The 21,849-nt window shown below is 43.9% G+C and overlaps 2 protein-coding genes across 7 annotated transcripts in view; both read right to left on the bottom strand.

The window, feature by feature from the left end:
- Window positions 1-19,536, bottom strand: part of TLE1 (TLE family member 1, transcriptional corepressor) — a 73,818-nt gene extending 54,282 nt beyond the window's left edge. For 5 of the 6 annotated variants that reach the window (XM_030003243.1, XM_030003247.1, XM_030003244.1 and 2 more), the window contains exons 1-4: window positions 19,422-19,536; window positions 18,578-18,678; window positions 16,851-16,914; window positions 16,713-16,757 (exon numbers count right to left, since the gene is read on the bottom strand). In XM_030003243.1, coding sequence (XP_029859103.1) covers window positions 16,713-16,757; window positions 16,851-16,914; window positions 18,578-18,678; window positions 19,422-19,445 — 234 coding nt within the window. In that variant the 5' untranslated portion in view covers window positions 19,446-19,536. Of the gene's footprint in view, window positions 1-15,698; window positions 16,652-16,712; window positions 16,758-16,850; window positions 16,915-18,577; window positions 18,679-19,421 lie in introns of those variants that run through there. The other variant, XM_030003248.2, reaches the window with a different exon arrangement.
- Window positions 19,450-20,484, bottom strand: LOC115337202 (basic salivary proline-rich protein 2-like). The gene is made up of 3 exons (XM_030005311.1): window positions 20,425-20,484; window positions 19,603-20,256; window positions 19,450-19,553 (listed from the first exon to the last, which is right to left on the bottom strand). Exons 1-3 carry the CDS (start codon window positions 20,482-20,484, stop codon window positions 19,515-19,517), a joined length of 753 nt encoding a protein of 250 aa, XP_029861171.1. The 3' UTR covers window positions 19,450-19,514.
- Window positions 20,485-21,849: the final 1,365 nt, after the last annotated feature.

Below are 21,849 nucleotides of genomic sequence, written 5' to 3'. Positions count from 1 at the left end.
ATTCTGTGTGTGGCCTTTAGTACTGGTAGTACATACATAACAGCAAAGGCAAAACAAGGAAGTTACCAGCTTAACTATTATCAGTTATCAGACTTAACTATTGTCAAATCTGTTGGTACTTTCAGTGTCTGTTAACAAGGAACAAAAACTACACGATTGTGAGAATCCATGTACTAAAGGGCATTTTTTTCACACACCTCGTACGTCTCTCCAGAAACCAAGGTATGCCAGCTATGGAAAGAAAGTCTGTTACACAGCAATCCGTTTGGCTGATGTTTAGCTAAAATGTTTAGGGTCCAAAAAGTTAGTTGCCCTAGACCAATGGGATTACCTTTGTTTTCAGGACAGAAGCCAGGATGAATCATAGCAGGTGATAAGAGGAGAAAGAAAAAAGTAAAGAAATTATTCTGGTTTCTAGTGGAAAGTTCTTTGGCCTGTATGGCCTACACAAAAGTCTCCCTATTCTGTAATACTGAGGTAAATATCCTTATTGTAGCTGTAAGGAAAAAAAAAAAAAAATCAATTTTCAGTAGAGTCTATAAAACATGCAAGTTGTCCACATTATTGGGTTTTCCTGCACAAGTCCCAAATATCTGAGCTTCACTGCAATAACATAGCATACAGGATGGCACACAGTAAGACAAGAGAATGCAACATCGTGCAGTAATTACCAGTCTCAACGCAGGTCAATTAGGTTTCTTTAAATTTTTATTTCCTTTCTAAAAAAAAAAAAGGGGGCATAATCAACTTTCCCCCTTTCCTAGTCAATCTTATTTTAAAATTGTCTCAAGTACTATCATACCTGACTTAATATCAGAACTGAAAAACAAATGTATCTGAGTTTGTCTTTACCAAAGCAGGGTATTATTGATGATCACATATGAACAGCATCTTTAATATTCATCCACAGTGCTAGGTAAACTTAAATGTGTATGCCGTAAATAAGTTTATTTTGAGATTTCTTGCTGCCAGTTACAAATGCCACTTAAGAGACATTTGTACTGGAAGGAAACTGAAAAAGACTATTCTATACTTCATAACAAAAGTCTGCTTAAAGGGCAGTTTGCCTCCTAGCACTATTTCCCACACGCTATTAAATAAAGGACTTAAAATTATTTATACACTATGAGACTTCATACATCTCCTGTTTGCTGCCCTCAAATGTTCAGTAAAAACTATTCTTATTCACAAACATGTTAAAAAAATTGTTTTGTTCTCTATCAAGTTGTAAAAGTTAGGTTTTCATACACAATTCACCTAATCTTGCCCATCAGGAGTTGCAAGAGTTTGTTCTCAAAATTGAGAAAAAGGAATGTTCATGAAATATAAATCTAGCTGTTCAAGGGGCAATGTACATTCACCTTTCAAGGTGAAATATCTTTGAGTATATATGCGCATGTCTGTGTATATAAATATTCATTCTTGAAAGAAAAACCTTTTTTGAAGGAGTCTAGGAGAGCTTCGTTAATCAAGACTAGACATCGGTAATTGGTGGCATTTGAATAAGCTATATATTCCACATTTGGGACTCATGCATTTGAAATTCTTAAAAGAAAGGTACTTATCAGTTACTTCTAGAGGCCTCCCAATATAACATAGCTATTATGTAACTGCTGATCTTGAGACACGTAGGGCAGTCAGAAGAATGAGTAAACAAAATTTTGCAGATAGCTGCTTGAGCATAGACAAACACAACTAATTGCCCATGTTCTTTGGCTCCTTGGTAAAGCAGACTGTAGAAACCTGCATCTCTCATGAAAGCCCTCCTAGCTCTATGGCAGCTCTTAGCAAAGCATCTCAAGTGCCCTTAATTGTTTGTGTTCTTAATGCAGAGCCTCTTGAATACATTCATTTTTAATAGAGGACTTGAGTGTGGGGCCCATCAAAGAATGACAAAACTACATCATTCACTGGTTCTTGCTGTTGTAATGATTTTCTTTTGATTTATTTGCAAGTGACAAGCTTGTCAGACCCCTGACTGAAGGGCTACCCTCCTTTCTGAAGTATCATTAAAAATTAACATGAAGGAATTCAGCTGCATTTTTTAAAATTAAGTTGAGCTGATGAATTTTTTTTTTATTCACTCATGTAATTTTTTTGCCTCCGTTCCATCTAATTAAGGACTTAAATGTTTTGACCTAACCATTGCCAAACTCAAGTGTTTGTACTTAAGTTTGTTTCTTGCTAAAGTGAATTCTTAACATAATGACAAAGAACAAAACAGCCAGACTAGTTACTAAATATAACATTCATTTAAATTCAGTCATTTTACTAAGCAGTTAAAGAGCTTGTATATACAATTGTAATTTTTTTTCCTTCTGCATTGTTAAAAAAAAAAGTATTGAAGCGTTTTCCTCTACAGTAGTCTATTCCAGATCATTTTGCATTTTGACAGCGCATACTTTCCAAAGCACCATGTAAAATATCATACCTAAATCAACACGATTTCTTAAACAACTACAGATTTTTGCACTGGAATGAAAAGAAGGAAGTCTAACACAAGTATCCAAACCCTAACTATTTCTCACCACACATAACACCCATGCGTATATTATCACTAATGCTGGAAGCCCGAGCCTACGGGACCCACCGTCACTTCTGAGTGAAAAATGCAACCTTCCTCTGAGAAGAATTAGTTAATTGCCTTTCAGCTTCAGAGGTTTCAACAAGAAGAATTTTGGTTTTGCTCCAACCAGTGTCTACCATACATGTCCCAGAAGTGACTTTAGCTATAGCATCCATGGTGATCTAAAGCAAAAATTAAATCTTACAACACATTATTTTTAACAATCAGTTGTACTGTGACAACTGCTCTATTAGTGCTGAGACTCCTTAAAGCTGTCCAGACCTACCTTTACAAAACAATGCTCAGCTAACAATGTCCACTGTATGTCAGAACCTTGTTATTCTTTCTTGCAGACTGTACTTCCTATATCACAAAGTTAGATCAGTGTTTGAAAGCACTGTATCACCCCTTCTTAAGGACAGGCTTATGTATTCTCATTTATCACATTTTTATTTACTTCAGTTATTTCAACCTAATTTTGAGAATCACATTTGTCATTAGATTGGGAAGAATACAGCTTAAGAACAACATGATTAAAAGTAAAGCAAGAAAACCGAAAGTTCTGATGATACCAAAAAAAGCATGGTCTAATCCATTCCTTTAAAGCAAAAGCATCAGACAATCAGCCTTCAAAGCACAGAAAAGAATATACTGTCAAAACACATTCACAAAAGCTTTAGAAGGTAATTCTTAAGTACTCTGCCTCCACTTACACTTTCAACACGTAGAAAGCCAAGTACAACACTGAACTCCTTCTGTAAGAACAAAATGGACTTCCTGCCATTTACAGCATGTAACACAGTAATCTACTAGGGAGTAAAGGTCAATGTTGCACTTTTGGTCATTACTGAATCATTTGAGATTATCTGTGGTGGGGATGAGAAGAAAATCGAAGGCTATGAGAATGCTGTGAATGGCTTGACCTCAGACCAATTTTCGTCTCCATCTAAGAGACATGTGGGCAAAAGCCCTCTTTATGGAACATGCTTGACTATTATTTTAATCCCTGTTAAAGCCAGAAATCAGTTAGATATTACATTTCAAAAGTCCTTGGGTAAGAAACTGCATGTGTATATTTTAGTCATGAGCTGAAGTTTAGTACCCATCTAGTATTTTCATTTTTCCAGCAGAATCACTGAAACAAGCAACACGCTTAAACAATGTAGCCTTTATTTATGATTGTCTTTGAAGATCTCAATAAAAAGCACACATATTCACAGAGCAATTATGGGAAAAAAAAGAACATTTCACTGTGCTTAGCTCTCTGCATACTTTGTTAGAACTTTGCTACAGAAAGACTCAAGTACTTCCAAAAATTTGTTGTTAAGAATTTGGGGAGTGAGGTGTAATTAAATCTCAAAACTTAAATATTCAAAAGCCTCAAATGATTAAGGCTAGCATTCTATGAACTTTGCTGTTCATGAGTTATTGAATCCATGTTGAGCATTGAGATATGCATATATTATTAATGCCCTTTTATTTAAAACTAATAGAGTACAATCTGTTTTGGCAATGGCTGCAAAACGAAAAAAAAAAAAAAAGGCAACAAGCCATTTAAAAGTTTAGGCCCCCCATAGTATATCAATGTCAAACAACAGCGTGTCAAGCTAAGATTCAATTCAGGTAAGTGCCACTGCCAAATTTTCTTGTTCCCAGACGTGCTTTAAGATTATTTTATTGCTTAAAATTTAATTTGTTCCAACTCGCATCTCCATGACAACGTTGGCTAACCCTGCAAATCATTTGGGTAATTGGATATCTTATCTTTCTATTGCTCTCAAATCGAATGATTCTGCTAGAACTGCAGCAGCCAATCAAATTTACAGGCCTCCTGAGTAATAGACTCGCACAAGTAGCCACATTCATCTCCCCTTTACTGCCGTATTAACCACCCTGCGACAAACTGTGGAAGTTGGCCTTCAAACTCTATTTTAAATTATAAACACTGTCATTACTAATATTCTCACCAATAAAAGGGGGTGGGAAGGTTTATTCTCAACAGATACTTGAAATTCAATCTGACAAGCAGCAATGGGTAGCATTCATTTCAGCGACAGGAACAATCTCTGTATTTTGGGCGTAAACTGTCAGTTTAAAGTGACATACCACTAACAAATACAGCTTTCCCTCTGCCCCACATTTGTCCTACTCATTTTAATTGTGAGGGCAGCCACCCACATGATGATGATATTAAAACCCCAGAAGACTGGCATGAAAAATCTTTAGCTATTAAAAAAACCAAAACACCACCATATTGCAAGTGGGAGTGGGGAGAGGAAGAAGTAACAGAAATATTACCAGAATAAAAACTCAAAATGATAAAGCCATAGAATGCTAGGTAGTTTCCAAAGTGAAATTAGTATTTTTTTTAATTCAGTACCTAACCTACATTTATCTGAATCCTCTTAGATGTCATTTTAAATTACAGAAAGGTCATGCTAATTTAAACGTAAGCTACATATGATGCACAAGTCAACAGCTACACTTGCCAAACATCTACTACAGGTTTGGACTTTGTTCAACTGTAAAGTGAAGTGACTGGATATATTTCAGATGTCTAATTTCAATGCTTTCAATAATAATAGAGAGGCTGCTCTGTCACTCTCAATGAACTACTGTATACAACTGCCCACCCCATTTGCAGCTGTAAATCCTGTTGAAACCAAGCCAACTGGCAACAAAGAAGCTGTTGTCAGGATGTTAAAGTGCTCCTTTCACACATCTTTACTATGCCAAGACTCTTCTTAAACTTGGCTAAAAAGGACAGTTATCACATTTCTCCTTTAATCCAACTTCAGCCCAACTTGCTCAAGCACTCACAACTACAAAAGGCGTGTTTATACAAATTTTAGTTCCACAGCTTAGTTTCCATGCCTAAGCTAACCTTCAATACACACATATGCATTTAAATCTCTGAAGTGAGCACACAGCTTTATCTTACTTTAAAGTTGTTTTCTAGCAAACTCAGTCCCCACTTTTATTTAGATTCCAGGAGATCCTGAGCGAGTCAGAGGCTGACTCCAATCCAGAAGAGGTCTTGCCACCTTTGTTTCCAGAGGCACACTTTCTTTGAACCGTGGTGGAGACATTTGGACTTGTCCAACATCAACTAATTAGTCAAGCATAAGACATTACCATAGGAGGAGGGAAAGGGACAGCGTAGTAGACCACCAGGTCAATGATTTAACTAGGCTCACAGGAGGCATCTATCAGGTAGCAGAGCAGCCCAAAGTACCAGCAGAACCAGAGCAGAGGTTTTAGGGGGGAAACAATAAGGTATCAGATGACCTCCTTTCTTCCCACAGGACTGCACCCTTATGTGCTCTTACGGTGCTCTAGAAGCAGCAGAGTCTCCAAAATTACCCAGCATGCTTTGCATCATTAGCCCTAAGGACATTAAGAACTTAATCTGCTCTGGTCAACTGAACAACACTACACTATACAAGAACAAAGAGGAGACAAAAAGAAGACAAAAAGAAAGGAGGCATAAAAAAGCAGTATATCTGTAACTGCTACACCCCTATCAGAAGAGAGCCCTGTTGGCTTTGCATTTAGTTCAGGACACTGTTCGCAACTATCAGAATTATCTACCACACAGGATTTGGAAGGAAGGTGAAAATAATGGAGATTTTTCACTACATGGGAAAAAGGTTTGGAAATCTTTCAGCAAAACTTTGGGAACATGTCAGTAAGTTTCTTCCCCATTTTATTATTTTTTTATATATGTATTCTGTTGCTCACAGAATAGGAAAAACTAGTAAAGATACCATCTAGATTACATTCTAATAGGGCAGAACTGATTGAAACTGTCCAAATAGAAACTAATTTGATTGAGACTGACAATCACTGCAGAGTTTATAGTCACTGGAACAGGAAGGAAGAATTAAAAAAAACAGTAAGACTTCAGGAAAGCGAATGCTGACTGCTAAAATCAGCTTTACAGGACTTGTTACTGGGGAGGGAGACAAAATGGCATTATGGAGAGCTGACATTTTTCTTTATGAAACAATATAAGGACATGGATGACAGTTAATACATCTGAGAATGGAAGAGGAAGGAACAGAGGAAAGAGGGGAGGGATGGAATTGTGCCAAGAGACTAAATCCCAAATTCTTAACTGACTTCATACAAACAGGAAAGTGTACAGGAAGCGGAAACTAGGTCAGGTTGTGGCAGTATGAACACAAACAGCACAAGCACATATTTTTTGTAACTATGTGCCACTAGTAAGCAACAGGTAAAGCAAAGCTACTGCTCTACAGGTTGGAATAGTCAGAGAACAGAAAAAAAAAAAAAGTTCAATCCCCTTAATTAGAAAAGGAAAGATACAGTCAAGGGGCACTGAGAAGGCCAGAAAATCTGTACTTTTTCGCATCCCTCCTAACTATACAAGAATCATTACCAACCACATAATTAATATAAATTACTAGTTACACAAGGTGAACACTGTAGCTTAAACAGGAAAGGAACAGGTCAGAGTGTTCAATTGAGTAGACTGAGCAGCTAGTAGACACCCTGCAGAACCTGCAAATGCCGAGTGGATAGGAAACTATGAAAGGACAGTGCCTAACAGACAGAAAACAGCAGATGGAGGAGCAAAGACACTCCAGCTTGATTACTATTCCTTAAGTTTGGGGCATTAAAAAGCCTCATATCCGTAAACATCTAGGTTAAACAGGGATATAAATCACAACTCAGAAGTATTTTCCAACAGTAAACAACACCAGAACTATGCAATGTCCAAAAAGGTAAAAATAATTATGGCTAAGAAAGGCGGATGATGCTAACATCTTCACTAAGAATTTGACACTCGTAGCACTATTAGGAGCAACACAAACAGCCACCTAAAACTTCACAGGAACAAGTACAAAACTGCTTTATGATTAAACCATGTATAAATACATCCTTCTCTTCTGCAAATTAAGTTCTGCATGCATGATAGGTTCAGTATTTTTCAGTATTTCCCACTAACAAGCATAAAGATCTCTTCATTTGCCCTAATCCTTAATTTGCAGAGAGCTTCAAGCTGAGAAGGACAGAATATGCTGGAGAATAGCTTCAGAATTCACTTTGCAGTGAATAGAAAAATGGACTACAAAGGAAAAAGAAGGCTAGGGATAAATAGGGATAAAGGACCATAGCACGCCTAGACAGGAACATAAAGGAGAATGAAATAATGGGCCAGGAAGGAATCTCTCGGTCACAGCAGATCAGAAGTTGAACATAAGTCAATAGCATGCTGTTGCAAAAAAGGCTGCCACCACGGTAAGCCATACGCCAAGCAAACCTTCTATGCTACTCAGCACGGCATTTCCTCCCCTGGAGTACTGCACTTACTTCGGGCACTGTACTTCAGCTGGGCAACAACATTCAAAGAATGAACATAAGACTGTAGAGATATACAAAACAGTTCTGGAAGGCAGGGGAATGATCTGCTCTCCCTATCCAGGGTGAGGAAAATGCATAGTAAAGAGCTGAAGCTGCAACAGAAAAGATTGAGATTTAACTGAAGAAGCACTTCAACAGCAAGGACATAAAAGCACGCTGCTACCTAGAGAGCTTGTGAGTCACCACTGCTGTTAAGTCTTTGCTAAGATAGGACAAGCACCCTATCAGCAACGATGCTGGTATAGCTGACCCTGCTAGGACACAGGGAGGTACTAGGTACTTTCCAGTGCTGTGTTCTACAGTTCATATTTCAGTTTAAAGAAACAGCCTAAGAGCTTCCCTGTTAATCAAAGATTTTGTGTTTGCTTAACTGGCAATTTATGTCCATCACTTGAGGCCACAGACCGCTAGCTCTCTGCAAAGTAACGGCTGGAAACCTTATAACCAGTTACAAAAATAGAAATGCAGAATGACCTTACACCCAAACTCACACATGAAGAACAGCGATAAATGTTTCAGCTTTTTTTTTTTAACCAAAACAAAAAAAAAATTTGTTGTAAATGGAAACTGTTGTGTCAACCCTGCAAAAGAATGATCTTTTTATTAGTTATTTTTCCCAAGAAACTGTGGCGGTTTCATCCCCTCCCACCAGAGATTTAATTCAGACTTCTACATTTAAAAAAGTAGAGATCATCATACTGTGAAGCAGTAAGCACAGCAATTCAGGGGTTTTAGAACACTTAGAAACAATTTCATAAACAGGCAGATTTCCACAGATCATAAAAAACACTCAGTTTCAGATGTCCTTTCCTTTTCTTGACCTAACAAAAGCAGGTTTCCTCATAGACTTAATACTAATTAAGATGCAGCTGAACAAGCATACCCATTCTTGCTTCCCTTCTCCAAAACTGAAAGCTATCTTTTTGTTTTTGCTTGCTAATCCATAGAAGCCTTTAAAATGGCACAAATAGAGGCGGCAGCATTTTGTTCTCTAAATCAATTTTATCCTCAGCCATCAACTAGATGTTCCAGCACAGAGAAAGAACAGTCCTTCCCTTCTAATTCAAAAATCCATACTACCATTGCCCTTGCAAACTGCTAAACAAGCAGTATCGGCAATTCACTTGTGTTCTGTAATATATTTACTGCAAATCCCAAGGGCTTGCCTTCTAATGCAGCTTTCTATTGTGTCTGTTCTTGTCAATACACTGACTGGTCACCCTACAAGTAAGTTGCTTTGACCAACTGTTTACACAAACAACAAAAAGCTTCAAGAGGAATAAAAAAAAAGAACATCCATGCTGCTAGGGGAGCGGCACCAAAAAAAAAAAAACCACCCCACCCCCAAAAAAAAACCAAAAAACCCAACCCCAAAAGACACCCCTACACCAAAACACAAATTAACCTCAGTTTGCTGGTTTGTTATCACATAGCCAAAAAGGCTAGTTAGCCCTTCAGATCACCTAAGAAGTACAAAATATTTCCAGATAAGCAGCCCTGACACAAAGCTTACCCAACACCCCTCAAAGAACTTTAATCTGTAATTTAATTATCTGTGCTAATTTGTTCACACATCTGAAGAACATAAAGAAAAGGTGAGAGCAACTCAGCCAACCCCCAATTAGAGATCAAAATCTTCTTAAACACTGTGCAATTTATCATTAGCCACAGAATACTATTATCATTATAAAAGTTCAGTGAAACCAAACTGATTAATTTCCTCAACTGTTTTCCCCAGCTAGCGTCTTTTATAACAACTAGGCTTGCTTACAACTAAAATACTCAACACTTACAAACTTAAAATACTACTACCCTATGAAACAACACTATAAACCTTTTCCTATTCCAATTGCACTTAAACATACTGTGATTATTGTTCCAAGTGAGAAACTTCAACATTATTTCTATTTGTTTATATGACTCTTGACACAGCAACAGGGTGGCCTGTTTTTTTAAGTACCAAAGTGCATCACTAGGGCTTCTTTTAAGAGACAACCTCAGGAAATAACTGATTTTTAAGCCTAGTCAGATTTAAACTAGAATTCAGTTAAGAATAAACTCAATTTCAGCAAGCTCTAATCTACTCTTCAATCATCTCCAGCACTATGCCATAAACAGGGCACCGGCTGAGTTTCATAGGGGCCTTTACTGCAATCTGTTTTATGAATATATTCAGCAGTGCAGCCTGGAAAATACAGCAAGCAGTGGGTAAGAAAGCTTGCTCCATAAGAGAATTCATTCAAAGTAAAAACAATGGCTGAAGAACTGCAAAGAGACCTTACAAGTCTAAGTGGGTAATCAAAAGAGTTTTATATAAACAAAATTTACACACACTGGGAGTAGCCATCCCTAGCCTTAATGTAAAATGATGGCTCCTGAGCTTACAATCATTGTTCATGAGCAAGACCTCTAATGTGAAAGGGGACTCCAGCAGTTCAGCATTTCATGGCAGCCAAAAGAGAAATCAGATATTGGAAACTTTACTAAAGGAGGAAAAGAAAAAAGAAAAAAAAAAAACCCAAACATCCAGAAAACAGAATTATGCGATACTATAAACCTCACCCTGAGAACTGCACATATTTCTAGTCCCTTCATTTCAACAGGCTAAGTTAAAAATGAAAAAGGTTGAGGGAAAAAGCAAGGAAGATGATCAAAGAAAGCTACACAACTGTGTAGGCTGGGACTGCCCAACCTGAAAAGGAGTTGACACAGATGGGTTACGACAGACACATAAAGTTTTGAGTGCATTGAAAAAACAGCTAGGGATCAACGACTTGTCTATTCTGAGAACTAGGGGCTATCAAATAAAGATAGCGGAAACCAGGTTCAAAACAAACAGAGGCTGGTTTTTGTCCTATACCTGGGACAACCTCCTCCCCACAACAGCAATGCCAGGGTGGAAACACAGGAGAAAGCAGTTTTGCAGAAGAGGACATGGGTGTTTTGGAGGACAAGTTGAATACACATCAGCCCCACACCCTTGTACTGATGAAGGTTACACCTCATACTAGGATGCAATAGTATGACTGTAACCAGCTAGCTGATTAAAATAAATTGTTCCCCTCATTCGGCAAGAAGGAAGATGTTGCCAAAATGGAGCAAGTCACTAAGTGACACTAGTAAGATGATCAGGGAATCGGAGCACACAACGTACGAGGAAGAAGTTAGATTTGTTTAGTTTCGAGAAGAGGAGGATTAATGGGAGAGGAGATCTGATTGCTGTCAAAGAGGTGATTATGACTAAGCCAGACTCTTCTTAGAGGTGCACAGCAGAAGAACAAAAGGCAGGCAATGGTCACCAGTGCTGAAAGGCAAAGTCCCTGTCAGTGAAGGAAAAAATTTTTCAGAACAAGGGTGGGTCAAACACTGGAAAGCATTGCCCAGAGATGTCATGCGAGATTACCTCCACAAAATACTTAAGATGGAAATTCGATACTTGCAAAAGCACAGGTTGCAAGTTCAGGTTGAACATGGCACCAACTTGCAAGTACTTTAAAAGCCATGGCCTACAAGTAATCATAAGGACTGAGTTGTTAAATGAGCTACTTTTGACAAATATATGCTGAAAAATCAGGAATTCTCCCTGTCAGCTGTTGTTTTTCACCTTTCTAAAAGAACTATATGAGCAACTACTATTGGTCAAATAGCTACATTCAGAGTCCAACTAAGAAGTGTGATGCAAAAGACAAAAATAGTAGTGTTTGACATAATTGCCATTAGATATCCCTAAATCTTACCTGAAGTAGAAAGATAACCTCATTAGTTCCACTCAAAGCTGTTATTTTTAAAATAACAGTACTGCGCAGTCTTCTGATAAGCGCCAGTTAACCTAAAATTGTTTTTAAAGGCTTTTACTGTATGCCAATGGTGACCTACTATCAAACCTAGAAAATCTATCAAACCTATCTTCAAACCTATCCTACTATCAAACCTACCTTCTATTTTGCACAGGGGACACAATGCAGTTTTACCACCTTGCTACAAACACTTCAGTGGTGGAGTAGGGTGGGAGGAAAGGCAACTCAAATGCTCAGCTTGATTTGGTATAACAACCAGCAGAAGGAGGAAAAGCATTAAGCTTTTTCCCTGGAATTTGTTGTGACAGAAGCACATTCACAAAGCATCTTCCCTCTTACTCTTCTTCCTGCCTCAAAAAGTACCAGGACATTTTTTTTGCCCACTTGAACCAATCCATAAAGTACATCAACAGACATTTGACAACGAAAGTTCCAGCAATGCAAGGGAAGTTTAACAACATTGGCGGTAGGAATGCATTTCTTCTCTCCCTACACAGCTCTGTGAGGAACCTGGAATCTAGCAGACCAGGTCTAAAATGGGAGATGATCAGGCAGTATTTAACATATGTACAGTGTTTACACTGTGGCATACTTTCAGATTAAGTTGTATACGGAGTTGACATAATAGATGGTATCTGACAATATGGTTATCTAAAAGCTGGATGGAAACACATTTCACACAGTGCCCTGTATCTGTCAGGTAACTCCTTCACAATAATGCTGGCCTCAAGCTCAAATGTGGTTCAAAAGTCAAGAAAGTTCATCATTACTCTAGTCTTTCCTTCCCATTCAAACTGGCAACTCTAGTTGTGGTTGAAATGGTTGCATTGGTGATACAAATGTACTAATTTAGAAACCCAGTATTTGTACAATAAGTACAACTTTTTGAGTGAAAAATATTATGTCCCAATCAACCATATCATTTTCTCTTTTAAATAAAAATAGGTTTTGCATGTCTTATGTAGCAGTGCCAAATGTAAAATGCTCTTGAAACACTCACTGCACACCACCAAAACCTTAAGGATTCATGAAGTTTTTCATTCCAATAATTAAAATGCAAGCAGGAGAAGAGAAAAAAAAGAATTAATTTGTCTTTAAATCTTCTTCAACAGCACAGCCATCCTACTCAGCAGCTGTAGAGAGCTAACTAAGCTCCTTAATTCTCTTCTATTTAACCCACTCCTGAAGACTGATGTTATAATGAGATACCAGTAGAAGATTCTGTCCTTTGCCATAAAGCCCTGGAAAAGATTCCACAAAACAGTCCAGGCTAAACCAGACATTTAACTCTTGTACAACTGGTTAACATAATGCAGTTTGGGAGTTTCTATACTTTCTACAAGGGGCAAGGCACTGAATGACAGGTCTGCCTCCAGGCAGGTCACAGAGATCACAATAACCCACCCAAAGAGAAGGAAACCTAGCTGTCACTGTGGGGATAGCAGAAATCCACATAACTGTAGTAGTTTATATAGTCTGTCAGATGGTTCAGCAGTGATGAATTTTTCTTTCTTTGGCTGCCTGCCACTGAACAAAAGCTAATCTTGCACCTAAACAATCTAGGCATTAAACGCACAGGAAGCCTTATCTTCTGACTTATGACATAAGACGACAGAGCGAGCTCGTGAAAATAAAGAGGCCCTGCCCTAACAGTCAAGGGCAGCAACCCTTTAAGTACAGTGACATTTTTAACACCCAACCAACTCTACATCTTGGCACTAGCAGTTGATGCATCTGCTTTGCCAGCCACAGATGTCACAGTGGGGAAAATCTGTCTTGGACAGTATAACACAGAAGAGAAACCTAAGACCACACAAAATGTCCTTATTCATTCTGTCTTCTTGACACATATGAAAACAGTATCTGAATCAAGTGCTTCTATCCTAAATGAATCCTCAGGTGCTTGTTTCTGTTTCAGGTATGCAAAACTTAGTAGCTATTCACCTTGAAATAATTTCTCTGAAAACAGTGTAAGAATCCACACACAACACCCTCTTAAGAACTAACCTTTGAAATTCTTAAAAAAAAAATAAAGGAAAAATAAAAAAAACACACAGACACAAGACAAAAAAACCCCACAAACAAACAAACCCACAAAACAGCCACAAATGTGCCAAGAAAGATTATTTCCTGACCACTGTTCAGCCAGCAGGTTGAAATGCAGCAGCAGCACCTTGATTTAAGTACACAGTTATGCAATTAAACACTGCAAAGTGCCAAAGCTAAAGTTGTGAAGGAAGCCTTACCGTGGCCATTTCTGGACTCAAATGCAACATATTCAAGTGGAAAGCTCTGCAGTACAGCTGTGTATGAGAAGTTCACCTCAACTGAGTCCATTTATAGCAACTTTCAAGTCCTGACTAACTTTGTTTTAGTCAAATTATAATAGATTACCAAGTTAAATAAAGAGAGAAGTGCTGATGCAACTGTAGCGGTACCAGAAGTCAACCCTTTCATACGCAGGAAAACTGCAACTATTTCATTTTATCGAAGTGACTCTACCTTAACAGTGATGTATGCACCACGCTGCGTAAACACTGCTGCAGTGTAATTTTTTGGTTTTTTCAATCAGCAGCCCAAGCACTCTGAAGGGCTTCACATAGAGTGAGTGCAGCATCCACGTAAGAGGCAGGCCTTAAAAATGTTAAAGCTTGTTCAGTGGAAGTTTCCCCATCACTGCATTTTTCAGTAACAAAGATGTTGTCAGAAATGACAATTTTTCGTGTCCCCTGATGATGCCTTGCTAGCATTTGGTTATAAGCCATAAAGCAGGAATAATTTCAGCCTGTCAGGAGTCTAGCTAATGCCCAGTTTCCCCCTAGAGAGAATTCCTGTCAAATGTAATGAGAGCTCCAAAGGCCCTCTCTACAACATAATGAGCACTTAGGCCATGCTGGTGATCAGCCAGCAAAAAGCATCAATTTGAGCCTGGCTACACCCTTGGGGCTAGACATCACCAGTTTTAATAAGAATTATGATTACTATCTGCCAAAAGCCTCCTCAGAACTTATTGTTAGCAGTGGAAATTCAGAAGAATATCATTGGTAGGTTTCTTTGTTTCCTGTAATCTAAGACCACCTACACACTGAACTGTAACACCATTTGGCATCCTCATCGCAAGCACCTAAATCAAGAGCCTTTAACATGAAGGTGCTACCATTATCAGAAATTAGAATTACTTAACATGTAAAAGCATAGTATCTGAGACTCATATCCAGGGAAATATATTTATGCCTTCAAAAGCATATTCTTTCCTTAAGACAATACACAGAGCAAGTGTGCTCTACTCTCCTCGGCTAGAACCGACATAGGTATAATGCTCTGTCATAAATCTTAAAAGCTTCCGAAGTATCACTGCCTACTGGGTATGTAATTATAGTTGCCATACATACAGAACATTAAACCCTTGCAATACACAGATGTTAAGGTCAAAATGGAAACCTCAGTTCTGACACTCTTTAATCTTGTGGGCTTAATTGATTTTATCTAAAGTTAATTCCTAGTACATTTACTGAAGTCACACGTTCCCTTCAAATATCTTCTGAAGACAACATCCATTTTGCACCAAATGAGGCTCCTATACAGATGTTGGCTTCCTCACAGGTTAGTGTGCCAAAAAATGTTGTTTAGGAGAAGGAAAAAAAAAAAAAAAAAACCAACCAAAACACGAAGCAAACAAACAAACAAAAAACCCACAAGGAAGAAGTCTCCAAATCACAAACCCTGGAAAAGTCACCTCACAGAAAAACTGACATTCTGCTAAAAGGCAAGAAAGAAGACGACTAATGCAGCTACAGTACAGAACCAAATCAAACACTAGTCTAGTTGTTCTATCTACCTATTTGGCACATTACTTCAGAAAAAAATGAGGTTGTCATAATAGTTCTTTGTTTACCAACACTTTGGATTCAAACAAGTGTATCTCTAAAAAACAAGAGAATACCTACCCAGCTTTGCAGACAGAAGGTTATCATGGAATTACAGTATTGCCTCATCAAATGTAATATTTTTAGGGGAAAACAAAACAAAAAAATAATCAAAGAGTTCAGAGTTACAAAAGCAAAATTCAACTCTGCAATTCACTTGCTTAATGAAAGTCTTTGAATATACCGAAGATCCAAAGCCTGAACTAATCAATTTCTTCGCTGTGCCCTAGCCGGTCAGCCATGCTCTTTAATTTAATGAAACAAGAGTTTTAGATGAAATAGCACATACACATCAAGAAGGAATTGTATTGTTGCACTTTGAAATGTGTCCAACTGTGCAACTTCATCTAATGATAATTTTTTTTAGGAGGCCATCGATTTCTGAAAGACTTATTGTACCAGCATCTTGATGAAAAAGTGAATGTCAGCATATCTACAGAATACTTACACCCTGCCATTAATGCTTTATTTGGCAGACAATGACTACTCAATTGAGGGTCCTCCGGGCTGAGCTATCATTTAGCTTTTCTTCTCTTATGAGGTCCTTAGTGTCTTGTTCCAGTTCAATACTCTTTTTATTCACCATTATAGTGGCTATAAGTGTGAATTTTATGGGAACTGGCAAACTCATAGTCATAACTAGAGCTTTCCAAGTCACTAATCTTCTCATGCCTTTAAATGGCAAGGATTTGAGCAACTATCACTACATACGCTACACACACATAAGACCAGTTCTACATATCAAAGGCTCTACCACTAACAAAATAAAACCACGTAACACACTGAATTACATTTTTGAAACCACAGACACAAGACCTTTCTATTTTTGCCAACATCTTTCAGGACCAGTACCAAGAAAGCCTTGTCGCTCAACCTAATCTATACCTCATCTGACAGCAGGTAGGCAAAGGTTTACTAATCACAGCCTATTGATTCAGACACACGATACAGTTATCCAAACATAAACAGAACGGCTACATTTAAATGCACTAGACAGACTACAGATTTTGTGCTTTAGAAAACAAGATGCCTTACCTGTTTGTGCATTTCAATGTTTAATCCATACGACATTTCATAATACTGCAAATAAAGGAGCATACATTATTTTCTTATGGTGGCTTACATTGTATTAGGTGATATTTACTGAAATAAAGAAAAACCACATATACTTACCATCACATAGTGCCTCTGCATTTCTGTCTTTTCGCTTGCCAGTTTCTCACATTCCAATTTAAGGCTACAAAATAGATCACACTTTAATGTAACTTATGTAATTTGTTTTGACATCTACTCACTTTATTTGTATTTTGACAGTAGCAGCTACTTAAAAAAAACCTCATAAACTAACATGCAGATATAGAGAGCAAGACGTAATTCATACTTTAAATACAAAGGACAAACAGGAAATTTAAGAGGTATTTCATGGGTGCTGTATGAGACCCAAACTGTTTCAGGAACCCAAACGTATCCAATCTTTATACTTTGACAAAGACCTGCTATGAAGTGCTACAACTTTCAAGCTGTAACAGGATCTGAATTTCTCCGAAGTACTTCTCAGTAGTAAAATAGAGGTATTTCTTTGCATAGGACATTTGGTAAATTACTGCCAAGTAACACCACTCACGTTTACAATTACAACTTGAGCATGTCTATAATTCTTAACCTTAAGTACACTGTAGCTCATGTTATCTTGCCCACAGCTTGAAAGTCAGTAACTTTGACTATCACTTAAGAGCAAATTTGTTTTCTATTTTCATTTTCATAAATTAAAAGAAGTTGCATTTGGCACTTGCATATCTCATCACTAACAACAGTGTAATTCTGACTACTTTCACTGAGGGCAAATGCATCAACATTCCCTTTGTTCTCTGGCAAACCGATTTTTTTTTTTTTTTTTTTTTAAATGACACTAGTAAGCAGCCTAGGAAACAGTTAGTGTGTAAGCCAGCATTTTTCACTTACTGCTGCAATACTGGATGTTTATAGTTTACACTGCATTTCTAGAGCAATAAGTGGCTTAAATAAGTTAATGATTTTAGATAAGACTAAGACTACAGTATCACAGGTAAGAAAGAGAAAGCCTAATGAAAACCAAGCGATTTCTAACTGGGAATCCTGCAAAGCTTTTATTCCTATCCAGATCTTGCAGGTGCGTGCAAGTACAAAATCAAGGAAGATTAACACCCCTTAACTCCAATTGCCCTCTGTACGCAACAGCCCATACCCTAAATCTCTGTAGGGACCTCAGCAGCAAGCACAAACGCAACAAAAACGTCTGAGGGACAGCACAGCAGTCAGAAACGCATGCCAGCTTCAGTTGATTCACGTCAACTTTGTGTTAGTACTCCCGTACTTGCGTGCTTTAACAACCCTTCTCGGCTCTTTAAGCATCGCACGCTGGCATTTTATTAATCTTTGCATTAACACCACACACAAATGAGCAAACATGAGAATTAGCCTCCTTAATGCTCTGTGCCACAGAATTAGCGCAGCTCTTCTCTCGACATACTTAAAAAAAAATCCTCCATATAAGGATCCCTAACACATACCGGGTTTTTTTTAAACGCACGCGAGCGCCGAACCGCTCCAGCTTCGACATCACCACCCTTTGGCAGCTGCCCGGGCAGCAGCACACCGGCAGGAGGACCCGCGCCGGGCAGGGCTGCCTTCATCCCGAGCGTCCCCCGCCACCGCTGGGGACCGGGGGTCGGGTCCCCCCCCCCCCCCCGCCCTCCCTTTACCAAACCGGCCGGCAAAGGCCGGCGGTGCCGAGTCCCGCGGCGGGGCTCAGCCGCGACGCCGCACGCCACCGCCTGGACGCGGCCGTCCAGTGCAGCCCCCCGCGCCCGGCCGGGGACTGGGCAACGACCCCGGCCCCGAGGCGTCCCGCCGGCGCTCACCTGTGGTACTGCGCCTGGAGGAACTGGAACTCCTCCTTGATGCGGTCCAGCGACTCCGGGATGGTGAATTTGAAAGGCTGGCCCGCAGCCTGGTGCGGGGTCTGGCGCGGCGGCGGCCGGCACGGGAGAGAGAGGCACGTTCAGAGACAGCGCGGCCGCCCCGGGGGGACGGGGACTGGGCGGGGGGGACGGGGACTGGGCGGCGCTGCCCGCCGCGGCCGGGCCGGAGGGAAGCAGGGAGGGAGGGAGGCGAGGAGGGAGTGCTCGGCCCGGCCCGGCCGCCACCGCCCCGGGGCGCTGCGCACTTGTTACCCACCTTCCCGTCCCTCATCTGCTGGGGGGGGGCGAGGCTAACCGCGCTCCGGGAGCCGCTCCGGCCCCAACCCACCCGCTCCTGCCGCTGCCGTCTACACGAAAGCGGGGCGTGCCGGCTCCTCCCCGCCGACCCCCGCCGCGGGGGCACGGCCGGCCCCGGCCCGGGCGCAGCACTCGGCGGGGAGGGGGATGCTGCCCAGCCCGGCGGCGACCCCCCCGCCCGCCCCGCTGTCATTCCCAAGGCAAATAAGTTGCCCACGAAACAAAAGAGGTCGGGGGAGGGGAGGGGACGCGCCCCCTCCCCGGCCGCGCCGGCAGGCAGGATGCGCCGCTCCTGCCAGGAGGGGACAAACTTGGGAGGGCGCCCGCCCCCCCAGCCGGGGGGGGGGGGGGGGGGGAGAGCCGAGGGTGCGCCCCAGCGGGGCAGAGCCGGCAGCGGGGAGCCGCCCGGACCGCCCAGCCCCCGCCCCGCTCCCCCGTCGGCCCCGCGCCCCCACCCCCGCGGAGCGGCGGCCCGGGCCGTACTTACAGGGTGCCGGCTCTGGGGGAACATGGCTCCGGCCGCGGCGGGGCTCCCTCGCAGCGCGGTTCTCGCGGCGAGCACCCCCGCCCTGCCCCGGCTTCACACCCGGGGCGCCGAGGGGGGCAGGAGCGGCGACACCCGCCGGCCGCCTTCCCTCGGCCGCCGCGGGCAGGAGCGGGGCGAGGCGCCGCTCAGTGCCCCCGCCGCGGGGACATCCTCCGCCCCGCGGCGTCCTTTGTTGCTGCTGTTCCGGGGAGGGCCGGGGGTGCCCGGGGGAGGCGGACGGGCCGCGCTCGGGACGCTCACCGCCGCTCCGCGCTCCTTCGGCGGCGCTCCTGCCGGCGGGCGGCGCCCGCAGCGCCCGGGCGCGGCGGGACGGGACGGGACCCGACGGGGCGGAGGGGGCGGGGGGGGAGAGGGGGGGGGGTGGCCACGGCCGCCCCGCGAGTGAATAAACCCCCTCTCGGTCTCGCAAGTTGCCGATGTAATTGTAAGGCCGGAAACCCCGGGCGGAGGCGACTCCTCTCCCCACTTCTGCCTCTTGCCAAGAGGGGAAAATCCAGCCCGAGGAAGCGGGACGCGGTGTCAGCGGCGGGACCGTCGCAAGCCGGAGGGGCGAGAAAAAGTCTCCAGGGAGGGCCGCGCTGCTCCCGGGCGTCGGCGGAGGGGCCGGGTCATCGGCAAGATACGGAGCGACGAACAAGGGAGGAAGGCGAAAGGAGGAGGAAGAAGGGGGCGAGGGGGGGCTCTGCACAGCCGGCCCCGATCGGAGCAGCTCCAGTAGCACATGCACGAAACGCAGGAGGGCAGAGGAGGGGGAACCACACACGCAGCAGAGACTCTTCCGTTAGTTGCAGAGAGGTCCCTAGGACAAAAGAAAAACAAACCCCCTCAAAATGCCCACTGGCCCGACCGGCCAAGCCGCCCGCCCCGTCGGGGGGGGGGATTAAAAAAAAGGAAAATTAAAAAAAAAAGAAAAAAAAAAGAAGCGTCCGTATCGGGGCTAAACCAGACGGGAAGCACCTTCGTGCAACAGCACCGCTGCAGCCTCCTCCGGGCGGACGCGCATCGGGGAGCTGCGCGTCTCACCAGAGCCCCCCGAGCGCGGTACATCGCGGCGGCGGCGGCAGGAGCAGCATCCTCATCCTCCCCCTCCGCCGCGCCGCCCCACCGCTCCTCGCCGAGCCGGGATAAAGTTCTCCCCGGCTGAAAAATCCGGACCCGAGCGGCCGGATACGCCACCGGCCGCCGTTCCCCCTCCCCTCCGCGCCGGCCGAGGGAGAGGGGCGGCTGGGGCGGCCCCGCGGGAGGCGCTCGGCGGGACGGGTGCGCGGCCGTGGCCGAGCGGGACGCGCTGTGCTCGCCCGCGCCGCTTACATTAGCACGCGGTTTCACACTCCGCCAGCTAACCAGCCGCCCGGCCCCGCCCACGCCGCCGAGCCCCGACGGGTGTGGGGAGGGGGGCCGCGGCAGCCGCCCAATCGCTGGCCCCGGCACCAACGTGGGGCCGTGATGCGGGCCGGGGCCGCGGGCCAATAGCGAGAGCCCGAGTGCCGCCGCCTCTCAGCCTTTCGCTGGGAACCGTTTCTGGCGGAGCGGCAGGAACTCTCCCGGCTGGCCAATAGGAGGGCGCGGAGCGCGCGGAGCCGCGGGGAGGAGGGGCAGGTCGGTAGGAAGGCGAGCGGAGAGGCTGAGCTGTCAATCAAAGTAACGTGGGGCTCGCGGGCGGGAGTGGCGGGCGGGGCCGCCGGCGTCCCCCGCGCCCCCGCGCGCGGCGCCTGCGCGCGCCCCTGGCCCGGGCCGGCGGCTCCGGAGCGGCGCGGCCCCGGCGCGGCCCCGCGGCCCGCTCCGCCTCCCCGGGCGCGCCGCGGTGGTTTGGCTGTTTTTTTCTCTCCCCATCCTCTGCTAGCGCGGCTGCTACCGCGCGGCGCGGCGTTAGAACTCGCCCCGCGAGCGGTGTCTTCGGCGAGGGGCTCCGTGGGGAGGGAGCGGCTTACCCGGCGGCGGGGGAGCTCCTCTGCGCCTTGCGTGCGTTTGCCGCCGGGCGCTGGCGGTGCACAGGCCCGCATCCGCCATCCCCGGCAGCTCGCTGCAGGGAGGGATGGGCAAGGCGGCCGCGCGAAGGAGCCGGGGCCCACCCGCGGCCCGGCCCTGAGCGCTCGGGGGAGAGGCTGAACTTCTCCTGCCCGTCCCGTGAATCCGCCTTGTAACTCGGGCGGGCAAACATGGCACCTTCCCCCGCCCCGGCCGCGTAATGGCACCGGTGCGTGCCGTGGCACCTGCTGAGTGCTCTCGGCCGCGCAGAAAATGCCTGAAAGAAGGACGAAACCTCCCGCTTGTTTGCGTAACTGGGGTATGCCGGCTGAAACGCCGGTGAGAGTGACCAGGCGGAAGACGTCCTTGGGGGAAAGTTGGCTTTTTTGTGGGAGGGGTC

Source organism: Aquila chrysaetos, chromosome Z (assembly GCF_900496995.4).
Source record: "Aquila chrysaetos chrysaetos chromosome Z, bAquChr1.4, whole genome shotgun sequence".
Taxonomy (NCBI): Eukaryota; Metazoa; Chordata; class Aves; order Accipitriformes; family Accipitridae; genus Aquila; species Aquila chrysaetos.
The sequence above is the reverse complement of the archived record's forward strand: the minus strand, read 5'-3'. Positions and strand labels throughout refer to the sequence as shown.